At 35.8% G+C, this 18,095-nt stretch overlaps 1 protein-coding gene across 1 annotated transcript in view; it reads right to left on the bottom strand.

Moving 5' to 3' along the window:
* The window catches only part of LOC107093832 (palladin-like), a 42,071-nt gene that overhangs the window by 22,583 nt on the left and 1,393 nt on the right, over positions 1-18,095 (bottom strand). The window contains exons 2-8 of the mRNA XM_015389132.1: positions 10,890-10,931; positions 10,632-10,809; positions 10,405-10,467; positions 10,184-10,325; positions 7,278-7,301; positions 6,861-6,980; positions 4,653-4,833 (exon numbers count right to left, since the gene is read on the bottom strand). Of these exons, the coding sequence (XP_015244618.1) occupies positions 4,653-4,833; positions 6,861-6,980; positions 7,278-7,301; positions 10,184-10,325; positions 10,405-10,467; positions 10,632-10,809; positions 10,890-10,897 (716 nt within the window). The 5' untranslated portion in view covers positions 10,898-10,931. The remainder of the gene's footprint in view (positions 1-4,652; positions 4,834-6,860; positions 6,981-7,277; positions 7,302-10,183; positions 10,326-10,404; positions 10,468-10,631; positions 10,810-10,889; positions 10,932-18,095) is intronic.

Raw genomic sequence — 18,095 nt, 5'->3', positions numbered from 1 at the left:
ACAATGCAAGCAAATAACTACTGTCTCTACATGTTTTTCCAGGAGGAGTGTGTCCTGGATGACCTGACTGTACTGTCTCTAGAAAATTTGAGACAACTTGTGGTGAATTGTGCCCAAAGAAATAAACTAAACTGAATTGAATCTTCTAGCGCTCATAGTGGCTTAAGTTGCTTTAATTGTAAACATGTTGCCTTAATAAGATCATAAAGCAGCTTTCACCTTCAAGTACGATTCAAAATAACTTTTGAAAAAGCAAACATGTTGCAGCTCCCTCTTAAAGTAAGAACTGTATTTAAAAAGTGACTTTTGAATAATCAGATATTTTAAATATAAACAGCAAGTCAAAGTTTTAAAGAAACCTGATACTGGAGACCAACTCTGACTACTGCATCTCTGATTTTACTACTTTAAAGCACAACCCTCTATGAAGACTTACACACTTGCAAAAAAAATCTAAATCTAGATACCGGTAAGTCATTTTACCTTAAAATAAGTGCATTTCTTGTTGAGGAGATAAAAGACAGATTTTTCCAATGGAAGAAGACAATTAAGATTTAACATAAGAAAAAACAATTGCATTGTCTTATTTCAAGTTCATTTTATCGAGTTATCTTATTTTAAGAGTAAAAATACTCATTCCATTGGCAAACTACCTCATTTACCTACTCAAATCAAGGGTAAATACACTTAATTTAAAACATTTTTTACTTAGTTCGAGATCATTTTTCCAGTACACCAGTAATTTGGTTAACAACTGCAGCCTGTTGAGTCTAAAATAAAGATTTGCGGCGTTATTAGTTCTTGACATCAGAGATAACTTTGGTGTGCAAAATATTTGAAGGATTATCCTTTCAAACACTTCATATCCTGCAAATTAATTAACCAACTTATCACATTCCCCGCATTTATTTGATAATTAGATTATTTCACAACACCTCCTAACTTTGGGACACAAGATAATTAATTTAGGTCCTGACATAAGAAATAATGCTGCCAGTGGAAAGCTAGGGACCCAACTTCAGACTATGAGTGGGTCTTAGTATCTGTATTTGTATTTGCTTGGCCAAAGCTATATTCGTCTTGCTATTCGGACGTCAGCTGGCAGGTGCAAGCACTAAAGTGGTGACGGAGCAGCTTTAAAGCATACCAACAAGACGCACACAAACGCTGCAAGGCATTGTGGGTAGGATCAAGGCAGGGTGAGCGACCAATGACATAATGGAGACAAAAAGTGAAAAACGTTGTTAGTGATAACTGGAAACCGCTTTGCAAATACAGACTCATCGTCTCCTAGGGGATATTCGTTTTGCACTAATTTGAGTTATTTTCATACTGAGAGATCAACCTAACAAACTGACCTTTTTCCAATAGATCCACCTGTTTATAAATCTGTTTCATCTCTGTCCAGAAAAACAGTTTCTAGAGACCCGTCATGTAAAGGAGGAGACGAGGAGTGGTTTCTGAAGGACGCCGCCGCCATGTCTGCTCTTCATGTTACATGTGAGGTCATAGCTCTGGACGGAGCACTGACATACCTCACAGTGTGAAAGCCCCCCCTTCATTTGAACATGAACCGGAGGATCAGGTCGAGTTAGAGAGAAACCAACTGAACTGTGTCCAACAACAAGGGTGCAGGAACATCTATTTATCCCAACAGACCAGAAAACTGAAGTTTTATTTGATTATTTTACATCTAAATTTACTGCAGGATAAAGAATTAAAGATTTTATTGGTTAATGAAAGAACAGAAACAAAAATCAACGCTATTCCTGACATTTGAATTTGAAAAGCTTCCTGGATGGGAAGAGAAATGTCTTCAAACTTGGAAACAAAGTCCAGTGGATTGTTTTTATTTTCTTTTTTTGGAATGACTATGACATGGATGACTGAGAATCTTCACCAGTGGAAAGAACAGAAATTTAAATAGTGGCTCCTAACAAAACAAATCAATGAATCCCTGCCGACCAAAACAACAGAAGGACTTAACGAAAGTGTTCAGGCCTGAATGTCAGAGGGCTCCTCACCACTTCCAGCTCATTTCAGGGCGGCCACTTTTAACTGCAGTCAGGGGCCACAAACAAACTGATTGGGGCCACAGTGTGGATGGGTGCAACTTGACGTCACAAGCAGCCATATAGAAAAAAAACATCCAGGTATAGTCCCACATGTCTAATGCTCTTATTTATAAATGTTTGTTTGTAAAATATTTTCAATAGAAATAAAGAAAATAATAAAAAACAAACAAAAAAAAGAACCAGGTATAGTCCCACCTGTCTAATGTTCTTAATCATAAATGTTTGTTTGTAAAAAAAATTTCAATAAAAATAAAGAAAATTTCAAAAAAAGAACCAGGTACAGTTCCACCTGTCTAATATATATATATATACATATATATATATATATATATATATATACTAATATATATATATATATATATATATATATATATATGTTTGTTTGTTTGTAAACTATATTCAATAAATAACAATAATAAAAAAAGCAAACAAATAAAAAAAGAAGCAGGTAAAGTCCATCTTTGAACATTTTGTATCACTTCGGCAGATTCGTTTAAAAATATTGTTTCACATTAAAGGAAAAAAAATAAACAGAAACAACGAATAAACCACATAAATCTAAAAACAAAAAGCTTAAACATTTTAATATTTCATCGTAATCACTTTAAACATATCTTATCCTTTTTTCGGAAGGCATATAAATCAATTAAACATGTCAAACTTTGTCATAGAGGCTGCTGTGTAAACTGAAGCCTTCAGTTTAAAACACTGAAGTAAGCTGAGAGACAAAGAATGGAGTGAAAAATGTCCCCAGGCTGTTTCTCTTACCTCGACAAACGTTTTCTGCTCACAATAAACCCAGTAATGCCTGATTGGAGCCGCTCTGCTCTTCAGCTGCGGAGAAACGCAACCAGACAGCAGAGGAGGAGCGCGCGCCCGAACTGCAACAGGTGACAAGGCGCGCTCACGAACAGCGCGGCGCGAGTACGTGCCGCGCGCTCATGTGTGGAGCTATGGAGAGGCTTTTCGCATTTTTTTTTAAGCCAAATTAAAAAATTAACACTGAATGCATTTGGTTTGATGTTTATTTAATGTCAAAAATCGTAAAGAGAAAAAAAAAAGGATTCAAGTAATTTTTTATTGATCGCTGATCACAGATTTAATGTATTTCACCTTAAGAAACTTTTATCTACTTGGAAACTTTGACCCCATTGCTGTCAAAATTTATAGAACAATTTTATATTTACTTTTTTTATTGGAAATACTTTTATTCTGCACAATAAGAAATAAACAAATGCTCGATAAATAAATAAGCATACCATTAATTAGCCCCTAAAAACACAATAAACACATAAATGTAGGTAGAAATTAAATCATACAGTGAGACATAAATGTATATATCTCTTTTAATTAGCTTCTTTATGTATTAACCTTGTAAAAAATTACCTTATTAATTTTTTGTCCTTCATAATCTTCAACTTTATTTATTTATTTAAGTATTAATTTATGTGCATGATATAATATTTTTGTCTGTTTCATTCTTCCTTTGTATTTTTTTTTTACCCTCTTTATTTCTTCAACATTATTTATTTCTGTCTGTTGTTTTTACATTTCTGTAAGCATTTCTGCCTCATTATGCAAAGGAGGAGGGGTGTGTCTTAGAGGGTCAAATAATAAATAAATATGTTCCAACCTGTGAATTTATTGAGGATCAGCCAATACAGTTTTTTTTAATCATCGGTTTAAACGAGACCTAATATGTGCTGCAGATTTTTAGGGGTCAATTCTCAAAGCCAGAATTGCAAGTTCAACCTGCATTCTTCCTACAATTTAGATGATAAAAACGACACAATGATAGCAAATGTTACACAAGTCTAAATGCAGACAAAATGGAAAAATTTTTCACCAATCAAACAAAATATAACCAGTGGATACCAAACAGAGAGAGCAGCAATGCATGGATTTTACGTGGTCTCATGGTAGGACTGCTGAATGAGGTAATAAATCAGAAAACTCATGCTCATAATGGCCAGTACAAGAAACAACGCTAATATTGGCCTAAATAGTCCAATCAGTACACCTCTAGTAGGTCTTGAATTGGAATCAGTAAACTGCTGCAGGGCTTCCTATATTCTGAAATATGGGAAACTGCAGGTTTTTCAGGAACAGAACAACTTTGTTAAAGAAAATCTAAATTCTTTGCTTTGTCTTTTTATCCATCATGGAGCATGCTTTGTGATGCATTAACAGCGTTACAATGAATTAGAGTACTTGAAATTTAAAGAGAATTGTTTTATATCAAGTCAAATAAATGGATTTTATTGGTATGAATTATCATTTAGAGGAAAAATAACAAATTTAAAGCAGTAAATAGTAAAACAGTAATTGGAAAAAGTAAAGGAGTAATGTAAAATGACTGCAGCGACCTCGTTTGGATGAACATATGAACTACAGCTCCAATGGCGTGCTCTACAACTAAATACAATATACTGCTGCAAAAATAAACTGTTTTCTTTAGGATTTATTCCACTGGGCTGAACCAATATAACCAGTTAACTACAGCAATATGAGCACCTGCAGGGGATCAGTGGTGCATGAACTAGTCAGATAATGAACTATGTGTCATTAAGCACTCACTCTGCAGCAGGGAGGCTGTCCTCTAAAGAACCGTCTGGCCACTCTGGAGGAGGAAGGTTAACACAGTCAGGTAATTCAGGAGGAAAATCTTCATCGCTTCTTCTGTAGGAAGTATTTTCCTGATGATGCTCCGTCTCATTTTCCTGACTGAAAGACAGTGCCTCCTGCTGCTCCTCCAGGTCTGCATGAGGGGTTCAAACACTGATGGTGACCTCAGGTCACTGATCTCTATCTATTCACTGATTGCTGATAGTATTATGGGAAGTATGGGGTGGAAGTGAAGCCACCGGCCGCCATATTGGTACTCCCTACTTAGAACGGTCGCAATGTAAACAATATGTGTGCTAAAGCATTAAAGAACAAAGATTTTATAATTTTGAGGGGGACTTAAGACTTTTAAAATAAAGATAAATTTATCACTTGTGTTTGTGGTGGTTCATAGCATCAGTAGATTACTTTAACAAATAATAAGAAAAAATATGCACATCACATTGCACAGTCATTATGAATTCAATGAAGTCTATAAATCACATAATATAACATATTATCCAAATCCATCCCAACAAAATTAGTGTCTAAATGAAACGTAATAATACAGATGTGCCAAAAGTGCTAAATTAATTATGTACATGTAATATCCATATATCTATTACATTGTTATGGTAATTACATATTTCATGTCTAGTGATGCATCTGAAATATATATATATATATATATATATATATATATATATATATATATATCAAGGACAAGGCTCCAACAGACGACATCCTCACTGAATATCTTAGATAGTGGGGAACAGAATATGAGGTGCCAGAGACTGCGTCATGGGAGGATAAGCTCCTACATGGGATGTACCACCGAAACATAATCAAAGTGGCAGATATCAGGAAATCCTACCAATAGCTAGACAAAGCTGGACTGAAGGACAGCAGAGAGGCAAACATCATGGCACAGGAGCAGCCCCTAAGCACCAGAGCAATAGAGGCCCAGATCTACCACACCAGACAAGACCCCAAGGGTGTAAGATGCTGGCAGGGAAAGCTTACATGGAGCGCCATAACCAAGTGGCTGGAAGAGTGTACACGGACATGGCAACAACACTGTGGGCTGGAAACCACAAGGTCAAAGAGAGAAACACCCCCAAAGGTGGTAGAAAATGACAGAGCCAAGATCCTGTGGGACTTCCAGATACAGACGGACTGAATGGTAATGGCAAAGGAGCCAGACATTGTGGTGGTGGACAAAAAGTAGAGCAAAGCCGTTGTGGTTGATGTAGCAACAAAGTGACTGCACCATCAGGAAAAAAGAACATGAGAAACTAGAGAAATACCAGGGGCTCAGAGAAGAGCAGGAGAAAACCTGGAAGGTCAAGGCATCAGTGGTTCCTGTGGTCATTGGGGCCCTCGGGGCAGTGACCCCCAAACTGGAGGAGTTACAGCAGAACTCTGGAAATACATGAGACATCTCGGTCCAGAAAAGTGCAGTCCTAGGAACAGCAAAGATACTGAGCAGAACCCTCAAGCTCCCAGGCCTCTGGAAGAGGACCTGAGCTTGGAGGCCGTCCGTAATGGCTAAGGAAGAGTTTATATTTATATATATATATATATATATATATATATATATATATATATATATATATATATAAATGATTGAGTTGCTTTTTTTTCGTTAATATAACATGCTGTATATTTTTCAGCACATGACTTGTTCAAATGAGATATATAGCAAACACTACAAACATGACAGCGTCATCCACTTGATAAAGAATTACTACATTGACATTTCACAGTAAATTACTTTCTATTTACTCTACTTTCTGTTTTCTTACATTAGACACAATGTCATTGGCTAATTTAGGCATTATCTTTGAGTCAGTCCGAGACAGCAAGACTAAAGTTATGCTACATACTATATTATAGGTTACATTGGCCTATATGTGGATTTTCTTGCTTAGTTCATCCACTGACTGTGAAATTACCTGTGGAACGTCTTCCCACAGCCGGCCAACTGCTTTTTTTTTCAGCCAAATGCTACACATGTAGTCATTTTAACTGTGTCTCTGTGGGAATGGGGAGTACCAACATGGCGGCTGGTGGCTTCACTTTTCAGACAATCAGCAATCCAGTGAATAAATAGAGATCAGTGCCTCAGGACAGTTCATAATCAATATGAAGCCTTTTTGGAAAGATAAACAGAGATTCTACCATCATAAACCTCCAGCAGGGCGGAGCAGGAAACCGTGCCATAGGAGTTTAACACCACACATTTGAAGATGCCCGAGTCTTCAGGGAAAGCCTCTGTAATCACCAGCGTGCACAGCTCCTCTGCACAGACAGAACGTTACACACAGTAACAACATTATCATTACTGGTTTGTTGAAACTCTGCCAGTCGTACTATTGGTTCATAGCAAACCAAGCATTTAGTGCTTCTGCATCAAGCTTTTATCAGACATTATTTTTAAAGATGAAAATAGAAAACTTAGTAAAATTAGGTCAACTTTAGTCAAACAGCCTTGCAGGAAAAAAGTTTATATATTTATTTGCTAGATTTCTGTGCACTTGTAGGCTATTTTTATCCTGAATCTATTATTATTTCATGCAATCTGTGTTTTGGACTCACCTGGCACTGATGCAGAGCTCCCTTCTGGAAACACAAAGACAGATTGAGATAAATTCTTGTTCTGATTAATAATATTCACATTTCAGAATAGGGAACAGTAAATCTAGGCTGACTTACATCTCTGACCTTCATTTATACATGAAGTTGCTTTGCTGTGACTCATGTGGGGTTTAAAACCTTTATCTAAACCGACTTTTCAGAAATTAAAAAAGAATTGAAAAAGCTTCCTGGATGGGAAGCGAAATGTCTTCAAACTTGTAAACAAAGATTGTTTTTAATTTTCTTTTTTAAAATTGAGAAGAGTATCTGTAAACAATATTAAACAATATAAATATAAAACTAACACTGAGCCTGGTTCTGCTGGAGGTTTCTTCCTGTTAAAAGGGAGTTTTTCCTCTCCACTGTCGCTACAAGCATGCTTAGTCTGAGGGATTGCCTTCGAGTCAATGAGTCGATGCAATCAACTGGTTTTCCTTAGATAGAAAACTTTGAACAAATGTGACTGTATGATCTGTTGAACTGTAAAGTGCCTTGAGATGACATGTGTTTTGAATTGGCGCTATAGAAATACACTTAATGGAATTAAAACGTCACTTTTTGCTTTTCTAACCTGAGGCAGACAAAAATCTGATAAAAACATCCAGGTTTGTGTGTTTGAATAGGTTTCTGTGTTCCTCTCTCATTCATAGGGCAATCGGACTTTAGACCAACTGAAAGTCTCTTTGCTTCATGTTTGAGCCTTTTCTGTGGTTCTTGCGTTTACATCTCCAACACATGGTTTCTCATATTCAATCCAATAGTTTTTTTTAATCTAGAAAAAATAGCAGCTCCTACATGGTGTCTGAGGTACAGTTAGTAAAACTCAACCTTAATAACTTTTTCATCCTCAGTAACCATATATTTTTTTCAAATATTTACAGCTGAGAAGTTTTATAAGGAAGACAATGATATCAAACAAGTTCCTGCAAAAAGGTCTGATGTTGCAGCGGCAGGTAATGAAAAGTGCTAAGAAAAAATGCTCTAATTCTGATGCCAGTTTGTTTCAGCCTTTATCCAGTCTCATGTAGAAGGACTGATCACATCACAGGTTATTTGCATTACAACAAGGACAGTTAGCAAGGTAGAGTGAACACACAAACTTGAAGAGGGGAGGGGGGCTTGCAGGAAAACTGGAATTCTCTGGGACTTCTAGTGTTAAAAAAAGCAAAAGCCACATTAATCTGAAGAGGACAGATATTTCTCAAAAACCCAGCTTCCAAAACCAAAATCAACTGTCATATTTAAAGGATATAATCCGTGGATTTAACTTTACAAAGACAAGCCAAGAGCAAATTATGGTATTAAAGAAAGACACAATGTAAGGGATGTATAAAAGTTCAGAGAAATGATAGGAATATATTCATTATGGAATTATATGTTGAAAATGTAAACATGCTGAAAAAGTGAATCGCAGCAAATGTGAACGACTTAGAAAAGATGGATGTAAATCCTGTAAAAATTAATAGGTAACAGAACTGATGTAGAGTTGCTGTAAAATGAATGAAGTGGCATAAATCATAGGATCTCTAGTCTCACTGCTTCTTTTCATTCTAGATGCATTGGTTTGATACTGCGTGCGTCTGTCAGCATGAATTTAAATGTTATTTTCTAAAATGATAAACTGAAATGTTTTAGAAGAGGAACTGCTGTCAAAAGCTGCTTGGTTTGAAGAGGCAAACCTAAGTGTATGGAGGTAGATTGGTGCCAGATTACCAACTTAATTGACTGGATTTCGAGGTGCAAGCAAGTTTGTTTTTACAGCTGAAAATTTTATAATGAAAAAGTATTTTGAAAATTAAAAAATTATTTTAAACTGAAAAGAAAAAATGTTAAAACTAACATTAAAGCTTCTATTCTGGTGTCAGATTTTTCTTTTTCAGCTTCAAACTGTTGGTCCCTCTGTATGGGGGGCGGGGCTTAAATGACATGGGGTGTGGGATTATGCCTGACAGCTTTAGTGTCTGGACAAAATATTCCCATTTATTTTCCCAGTTTCCTATTCGGATAGAATTTAAACTTTAATTTGAATATTTTTTAAATTTGAATATTTTTTATTTCTTTTCAGTTTCTTTTTTAGTTTAGGTAATTTTTTTTTTTTTACAATTTCAATGTTTTTTTTTTTCAATATCAAAAAATATTTTTGGACCAAATTTATGGCCTCCATGTAGCTCCATAGAGTGGCACCAAAACTAATTTTGTAAACAGAAATTTGAAAATGTTTTCTATCTTTCCATAGAAATAGATGTATCAAAAGGCGGTTAGTAACTAGTTACATTTACTAGTTAGATTCATTTGTTTTCAGTTTCTTTTTTAGTTTCAAGTTTGAAAAATATTTTTTTGACCAAACTTATGGCCTCAATAGAGTTCCATAGATGGCACCAAAACACATTTTGTCAGCATGAAATTTGAAAATGTTTTTTAATCTCTCCATACAAATAAATGTATCAAAGGGTGGTTAGTAACTAGTTAAATTTATTCAGTCACATTTGCTTGAGTAACCTTTTGTATACTTGTATACTTTTAGAAGTATTTGTTTTCAACTCTACTTTTTATTTTAATTGAGTAATATCTTTATAAAATATTGCAGCTTTTACTGTAGTGAAATGTTTGACCACTTTACCTGCTGTTTATCTTCACTAAAAAACAAACAAGCTTGTTTTAAACAAATTTTCTCCAAACACACACAGTTAATGTTTATGTCAAAATGGGTTTTCTCTTTGGACACAAGCTTACTTCAGACAAATGGAGCCACATGATAATAAGAAAAAAATAACCCTGGATCACTGTATCATAAATTAAAGTATGGTTTCACTTCCAGGTGTCCCTTTCTGCCAGCTGTTCATCTCATGAATCCCTCCCACACTTACTCTTGCGCAATATCCTAAAATCATCAGAGTCCTGTATTTGTTCGTCCTCCCTGTACCACATGACCTGCAGCGGGGGGGTCCCCCTGAGCCGACACTCCAGCACCACCAGCTGACCCTTCACTGTGGACACATCATGGAGGCACTGGGAGAAATGATGATGAGGAGCGACCAATGAGACGGACGTCAGAGGAGGTTTATATAGAGCAGGAGATTTCTGTTACCTTAACAAACGTTGGCGCCACTCCTTTCCCTGAATACTGCTGATTATAGACAGGACTCTGAGTCTGCACACAACAAACAGACATGTTAACCAGCTCTGGGGGTGGACTAATGACTGTTTTCCATGTTTATCTTTATGCACAAAGGCTGCAGTAAAGCAGAGCATAAAATGTTACATTTCCCATCTGAATGGCACATTTTCATAATGCATCAGGATCTCAGTGATTACCCTCTGAGGGCTGACACACAACGGATGCACCAGGCTGGAGTGTCTCTGAGCGATCAACGTGGAGGAGGAGGATGTGGTGGAGCAGGAGGTGTGCTCCCGGGAGGAGGATGCAGCGGAGGAGGAGGAGGAGGAAATGGTCAGAGACATGGTGCTGGTCTTCTTCTGCACCCCCTGGACCCTGCAGGGAGGGACACAATGGCAGACATCACACCTTCTCCTGTTTTTACCGTCCTCATATTGTGTGGGTGTGTAACTCACTGGGCCATGATGGAGTCGATGTCGCTGGCAGGGAGGGAGATCCTGTGAGTATAAACATTGGGAAAGCATAAAAACAAACTCTCCAACAGACCCCGCCTCCTTCTTTGTTATAAGATAATTTTATGGCTCATCTCTCTTCACTATAGCAAACTCTGCAAAGTCCATATAACAACAGCAGCTGCACTGATCTGATGTAAAAGCTTCCTTTAAAAATGGACAAACCCAACTACAACTACTTTGATGCTGTTTGCAATATGTGGATAATTAGATTTGAAGCAATGATTGTAAACTAAACCAATAGTTTGGCCTATGAGTTAACTATTTTATTCCTTTATGGGTTAAAAGTTTAGAAGTTTGGGAACCTCTGCCTTAGCAGACAGAGGTTGAGAGGATAGAAAGCCCATTTCACTGTTAGTGATTGAGCATATCCAGGGAAAGTTTAGGTAAATAGACTCAACCCAGAGATACAGCCAACTTCTCATAATCTGTCTCCTTGAACCCCAGTCGGCCTCAGCAGATGGCCGCTAACACTTAAGGCTGATTTATACTCAGAAACCAGGTCGTCTGCCTGTGTGTCGCAGTGAACGCAGATATGCCCCGCCCCTTCCGCAGACCCTCTGCTGCACCTCTCCAAAACTGTAGGTGACCACAGACAGGAGGCCTCTTATTGGTCAAATCTACATCCGCTCTACTCTATGCATATTTCCTGTTTGGTACCTTAGCGGCTTGTTTTGTTTGTATGACGGCCATTGTGGAAAATGACTCATGAAGTTAGACCAGCTAGAAGAGCGAGGTGCGTGAGAACGCTGTGACCCTTTTTCCATCTGGATCCCCTCATGTCCCTCCATTGTCAGACAAACTTGCCCTCACTTCCTCATCGCCTCGACCGTATTCAGACCCACAGCTGGTTCCTGATTGTCCCTCTTGTGTTGTGGCGTGGAATAACATAGTGCAGTCCACGCTTGAATTTTGGGCATAAATAAAAAATATCTGTGTCAAGCTCACTGCGACACACTGCTGCGGGAGGATAACCAGCCCTTTAGCCTGGTTCTGCTCGAGGTTTCTTCCTGTTAAAATTTAGTTTTTCCTCTCCACTGTTGCTACAAGTATGCTTGGTGTGAAAGATTCTTCTGGGGTCCTCTAGGGTCGTTGTCCTGCAGGTTTAAGAGGTTTCTCTGTTCCAGCTGATTTACACTGATAGTTGATTAACAGGTTTTTGCTGAACTGCAATCATCAGAATCAGCTATGCTAAAGCAGAGAAACCTCTAAAACAGGACAGAGGACCGAATTTGGGGATGCCTGCTGTAGAGTCAATAGGTCGATGCAATCAACTGGTTTTCTTTACATAGAAAACTTTGAATCGATTGCAAAGTGCCTTGAGATGACGTGTGTTGTGATTTGGAGCTTTATAAATAAACTGAATTGAATTTGAGCGCAACCCACCTACTGCCTAAACTCAGTGACAATCAAAGCAAACACATGGAGAGAGCCTGGCTTTAACACATGGGCTCACTCTGCATCACTTCCTCCACATGAATCACTGTGTCTCCATGACAGCTGGACTTTATTTAGCTGTAGGATATGGTTTCATTGCTAACTGAAGGTGTGTGCTGTCTTTCAGTTCCCAGCCTCAGTCTGTCTCATGGCTGCAGCAGAGAGGGAGCTGATAGAAGAGCCTGGGAGTCATGTTTCTGGGCTAAATTAAACTCTGCCTGCTCCTGAACACAGAAGAGGTTCCCCCATAAACAAGTGACAGAGAACGCAGAAACTTTCCCTCACTTCTTTGACCATTTTGATGGAGTCTTTGCAGATCCAGCAGCGATCCCTAATCCAGCTTCAGCACTGTCTACATCAGACCACCACCACTTAAGGAAAGGAAAACAGCTGCAGCCTTTGAATTATCCATGCGTACATCTAGTTCCCCCAATAGATAAGCCTTGAAACAGGTGTATTAATGTGTGCGTGTCCCTGTTGTTGAAGCAGCACCAGCTGCTGCTGCTTTGTGTCAGTTGTCTCTGTTACATAACCACACAATTTACGGCTGCATTTACCAATCTGTTACCCGGCAAGTCAGACGAAGAGGGAAACTAAGAGTGAAGCTCTTCAGTCAGATGACCGAGTGCAACACAGACTGGGGCCTAAATGGGCTTTAAATGCTGAGAGGTTCAACCAGCATACGGAAACTGATGAGGAAAAGTTCACTTTCTGACAGGAAAATCATGGAGGCTGAATCAACAAAATAAGAAACAAAAACCCAACAGAAGCAAAACAGCAAAAAAACAGAATATTACAGAAAATCATTTGCAAAGAAACTTTTATAAATGATTATGTCCAAAGAAGTAGGAAACAACAAGAAGACCAAAAAAACCCCAACGAAATAAATAAATAAACCAAAGGGTAATCATCAAAGTTTCCTTACTGGGTTCATTTTCTTTTTCTTAATGAGTCAGAACTCTTAATAGAAATAAGATCCTACCAGTTTTCTTCAGGGTGTTTTATTAAGCAGAAAATAGATCAACAACATCATCAAATACAAATAAAAATAGATGCAAAAAAACAGTAAATTTGTATCTATGTTTCAAATAATGAATTCAATTCAATTAATTAAATAGTAAAGAAAGAAAATCAAATATTATAATTTCAATAAAAAAAAAATATATTTATACCATCTTTAAAACTAGATGATAAAGATGATCAAATAAACAATTATTTTGAATTTAGATTTTTTTTAAACCTAATGATGAAAATTGTCCAATTTATAATTTCATATTACAAAATAAACTAATAAAAATTATAAAATATTTTAACTTATGTAAAAAATATATATAAAAAACTAAACAAATGATGTTTTTCATCAACCGTCCGAGTGTCACACAACAAAACACTTTAATTTTAACCAGGGAAATATTCATATTCAATGAGGAGACTGTGACAAGCTTATAATGTTTATATACGGTAACCAAATAAAATTTCACTGAAATCTAAATTTTTCTTTAAAAATTTGGGAGCTGAGAGCAGCTAACAGGAGAAAATAGGAAGAAACCAGCATTTACTGGTGATCTGTCTCAGTCCACCTCCCAGTGTTTAACGCCAAGCATCCCATAGTTCCCAGTCCCAGCAGCTCTCAGCTGTGAACACATTTAGCTCCTGCTGTGGTTTCAGGTGCAAACATAAAGAAATGGAGCCAGTTAGGTCTTTATTATCTTAGTCTGGCACCTTTGGTTCAGCGTCCATAGATCCAACGTAGACATGCAATAGTAAAACAGTAGAGCTTGCATCTGCATCCTCCGCAGTTTCCTTAATTTTAGCAGCTAAATAGGATGATCTGCCAATGATGGGAGCATTTTTGGCTTTAAAAACAGGTAGTTTGGTATTATTCACTTGAAATAAGCTAATAGATTTGTCTTTTGTTATTTTAAAAATATAAATCATCTTATTCTGTTGGTAAATTGTCTCATTTCTTTGCTCAAATCAAGCGAAAATACATTGATTTGAAGAAAAACCGACTGACTTAGATTTCAATTTTTGCAGCATAGTGAAGCAGAGAGAAACAGTGTGGGATCCAGTTATAACAACCAGTCTTTTATATAAAAAAAGTATTTTATAAAAGTATTTTATCTGCAGCTTCCAGCTGTTATTCAGCTGTTTGTTGACTGAATCAGGGGAAACATGAACATGTCTGCTAATCAAATAAACAGCATTTCACATGTATACAGTCCCCACTTTCTCATTAAAATAAATAAATAAAAATTATTTTTAATTTTCAAACTAGATCTGCATTTTTGACTGATAAATTAAATTTAAAATAAGGCATCTAAACTGCAGTTTCATTTTCTTCTCCAAGACTGATCATTTTGTAACTTAATTAAAATGATCAATAAAATATTATTTTTAATTTTATTTTTAAATATTCTGCATAAAAAAGTGACCATAATTCATCTGAAAAATAAAATATGCAAAAAATAAAAATGCAAGCAGTTTAGAGCAAGCAGTTCCCTACTGAACCAGAAGGGGGCAGCAGTGACAAATTAACCCTGAACAAAAAAATACAGAAATGAATTATTCATATTCAACATGACAGATTTAATTTTCTCTTTTTTTTTTTTTTTTTGGTGTTTTCTGCTAAATACATTTATGTCTCACAGAATAATCTAATTTCTACCTACATTTGTTTGTTTATTGTATTTCTGGGAACAATTAATTGTATGCTTCTTTATTTATTGAGCATTTATTTATTTCTGTATATATTTTTAAATATGGTAGAGTTGGTCCTTCATAGTCATCTAGGAGTCTTTTATGAATGTAAAGTCATTTAATTTTTATATAACGCAGAAACATAAATGACTTATTTACACAGTGTTGATCAGAAGTCTGCAACCTGCGGCTCTGGAGCTGCAAATGGTTGTTTAGTCCTTTCACACTATAGGGGGAATTTTGTTTTCTTATTATCGGAAGCAAAAAAAAAAAAGAAAAACACATTTTGTGAATGTATAATTAAAAAACAAATCCAGAAAAGAAAAAAAAAGGTTTCGATGGTAACTTTGCTGTTTTCTTAGATTTTTTTTTCGGAAACATTTTTTTCAATTTAATATTCTTTTATATTTTTTTATATATATAAATATATATATTTTTTTCTTCAAAGTTCTGTTTTTCAAATTCAGTTTTAGAAATTGAATTTTTTTTTAAATTGCATTTTATAGATCACGCTCTGTTCACTTGCTGGACGTTGTTGCTAATGTCCAGCAGACCAATAGAAAAGCCTCTTCGCTCCTCACTAGAAAAAAGCCCGCCCCCTGAATTAAATGTGATGGAACACGCAAATAAAAAAGAAAGCAATTCCTAAAACTCACAACAAACATTTAAAAAAATAATTAACTAAGATATAAAATGTGTAAAACAGATTTTGGAAAAAAAGAAAAAATCTTTGAAAAGAGCAAAATTATACTCAAAACCTTTTATTGGATTACATTTTTTCTTAAAGTACAATTGCTGGATTGCATTAGTTTCAAATTTCAATTTAAAAACTGGGTTCTTTGCTTCCAACAATAATGGAACAACATTCACTCCATACCAGAGTGGCTTTTGATAACAATAGCTAAAAATAAAATAAAATATGTTAGTTTTGTTTCTATATAAATATATAATAAATACTGCAGACTTATTTTTCCAGTTTTCTTCTGTTGAATAACTACTCTGAATTTCTGCGAGATAATGCTCCAAATGGCGCAGCAGTTTCAGCAGAGGCGCATCGAGTGGAGCTTTCTGACAGATCAACGATCTTTAAAAAATTCTAATTCTAATTTTGGCTGAAAATCATTGTTTTCATAACAGTTGTTACAACAACACATCTTCCATGTTTTAGTCTGATTTAAAAAACAAATTAAATAATAATAAAAAAAGTTTTAGTTTAATATCACAAGAAGATGCTCACAATATATAAAGTTTAGTGCAGCGACAGAGACCTATTTTTTAGAGGCAGAGGACATCATAGAATCAGCCAATCAAAGCTCTTCTAAAATTAAAGAAATCAGGGCCGATCGACCGGCCAGCCGATCGATTGGTTCGCCATTATTTTTAAATCTTAGGTTGAGAAAATGTCCTTTTTTAAAACCACATGAATATAATAATAATAAAATAATAATAATATTAATAATAATAATAATAATAATAATAATAGAAGAACATTTAATCCTAAAAAAAAGTTTTATTTCCAAACCTGAAAAATAAAACAGTGGTTCTTTAATAAAATAAAAAAAACATTTTCTTGCATAGATATTAAAAAGCAATAATAATGTTGTCATTTATCATTGGTTTTATTTTAATAGTAATAATGGCTCCTTGGTTTGTTAAAGTATAATAAATATGTATCTAGGATTATTAAAAACGACTTAAAACAAATCTAGTTAATTTTGAGGGATTTATTCAAAAAAAAAAAAAAACTGATGTTTTCCTTTTTTTTTCCTGCTGGTCATTCTGATGAGTGCAGACTGACCCTGACCTCATTATTGGTCTGTGAACATTTTCTGGCTCCTCCAGTTCAAACAGTAACTGCCCTTTAACAAACTAATTAATTTCTTCTCACAGCCTGATATTAGAGTGCTTTGCTGAATAGTTCATATCACAGCGAAACACTTAGAGTGGCACATATTCAAAGTCAGCAGCCCTAAAAAAAACAAAAACACTTTCTTTTTACTGAAGAAATAGTCAGGGTTGAAAAGCTTCAAAATGCACAGAAAGCATTTGTTATGGTTCTCCCCATTAGGGAATCTCAGTTTTTAGTTTTCAGTTATTAGTTGTTCTGTTTTGTTGATCTTTGGTTTATTTTCCATTATATTTAAACAGACTTTAGTTGCTCTCTGCTGCCCCCTGGTGCTTCTTTCCTTTCCCCTTGGCTTCCTTCTAGTTACTTCCACTCACACCTGCTCCATATTCAGCTCATTAGTCCATCCTTATATTCTCCACCTCTGCAGTCGCTCAGTGCTGGTTCCTTCTCGTTATTTTGTTGTTCCCTCGTCCCTGGTTTCCCAGGTGAGTTCTACCTGATGCTTTCTGTTTTTTTATGTTTTCTCTATGTTCTTCATTAAATCTTCAAGATTCACCTCTGCCTGCTGGTCTGTGCATTTGGGTCCTCAAAAGCTCCACCCCATTGTGACAGAATTGTCTTATTTTAACCCCCAAAACGTAAGCAAACATCGGCGACTAGCAGACAAGAAGAAAACCGGCAGAGAAAACTTTAAAACTGCTGTGAAATCAAAAATATTACCGTAAACATTTTTTAAAGAAAAAAAAAACACACAGGTAGAACAGCATCATCAATGATTCAAGTTATGTTTCATAAACAGGAAAAATAAAAACAATGATAATAGTGACTAATAATAAATTAAGAAATTTATAGAAACCTTCTGATGCTTCTTATGCTACAGTTTCTGCAGAACGTTTGGCTTCCATCGCCTTCAGTTTAGCTAATCTGGAGACTAAGTTTGATGGAAAACTAATTTAAATGGAACAAATTAAATGAAAGTTATTAAAGAGGATAATACTGAAGTCCTAAGTGGGTTTTGGTCTGAACTTTGACTAGGCCAATCTGACTTTGAACCACTGAACCATTCTATTGCTACTCCAACTTCAGGGTATTTTCAGTAAATAAAATTCTTCTTTGAATGTGTTATATACACACACATATATATATATATATATATATATATA

This window comes from Cyprinodon variegatus, unplaced genomic scaffold (assembly GCF_000732505.1).
Source record: "Cyprinodon variegatus isolate N-32 unplaced genomic scaffold, C_variegatus-1.0 Scaffold449, whole genome shotgun sequence".
NCBI classification, from domain to species: domain Eukaryota; kingdom Metazoa; phylum Chordata; class Actinopteri; order Cyprinodontiformes; family Cyprinodontidae; genus Cyprinodon; species Cyprinodon variegatus.
The sequence above is the reverse complement of the archived record's forward strand: the minus strand, read 5'-3'. Positions and strand labels throughout refer to the sequence as shown.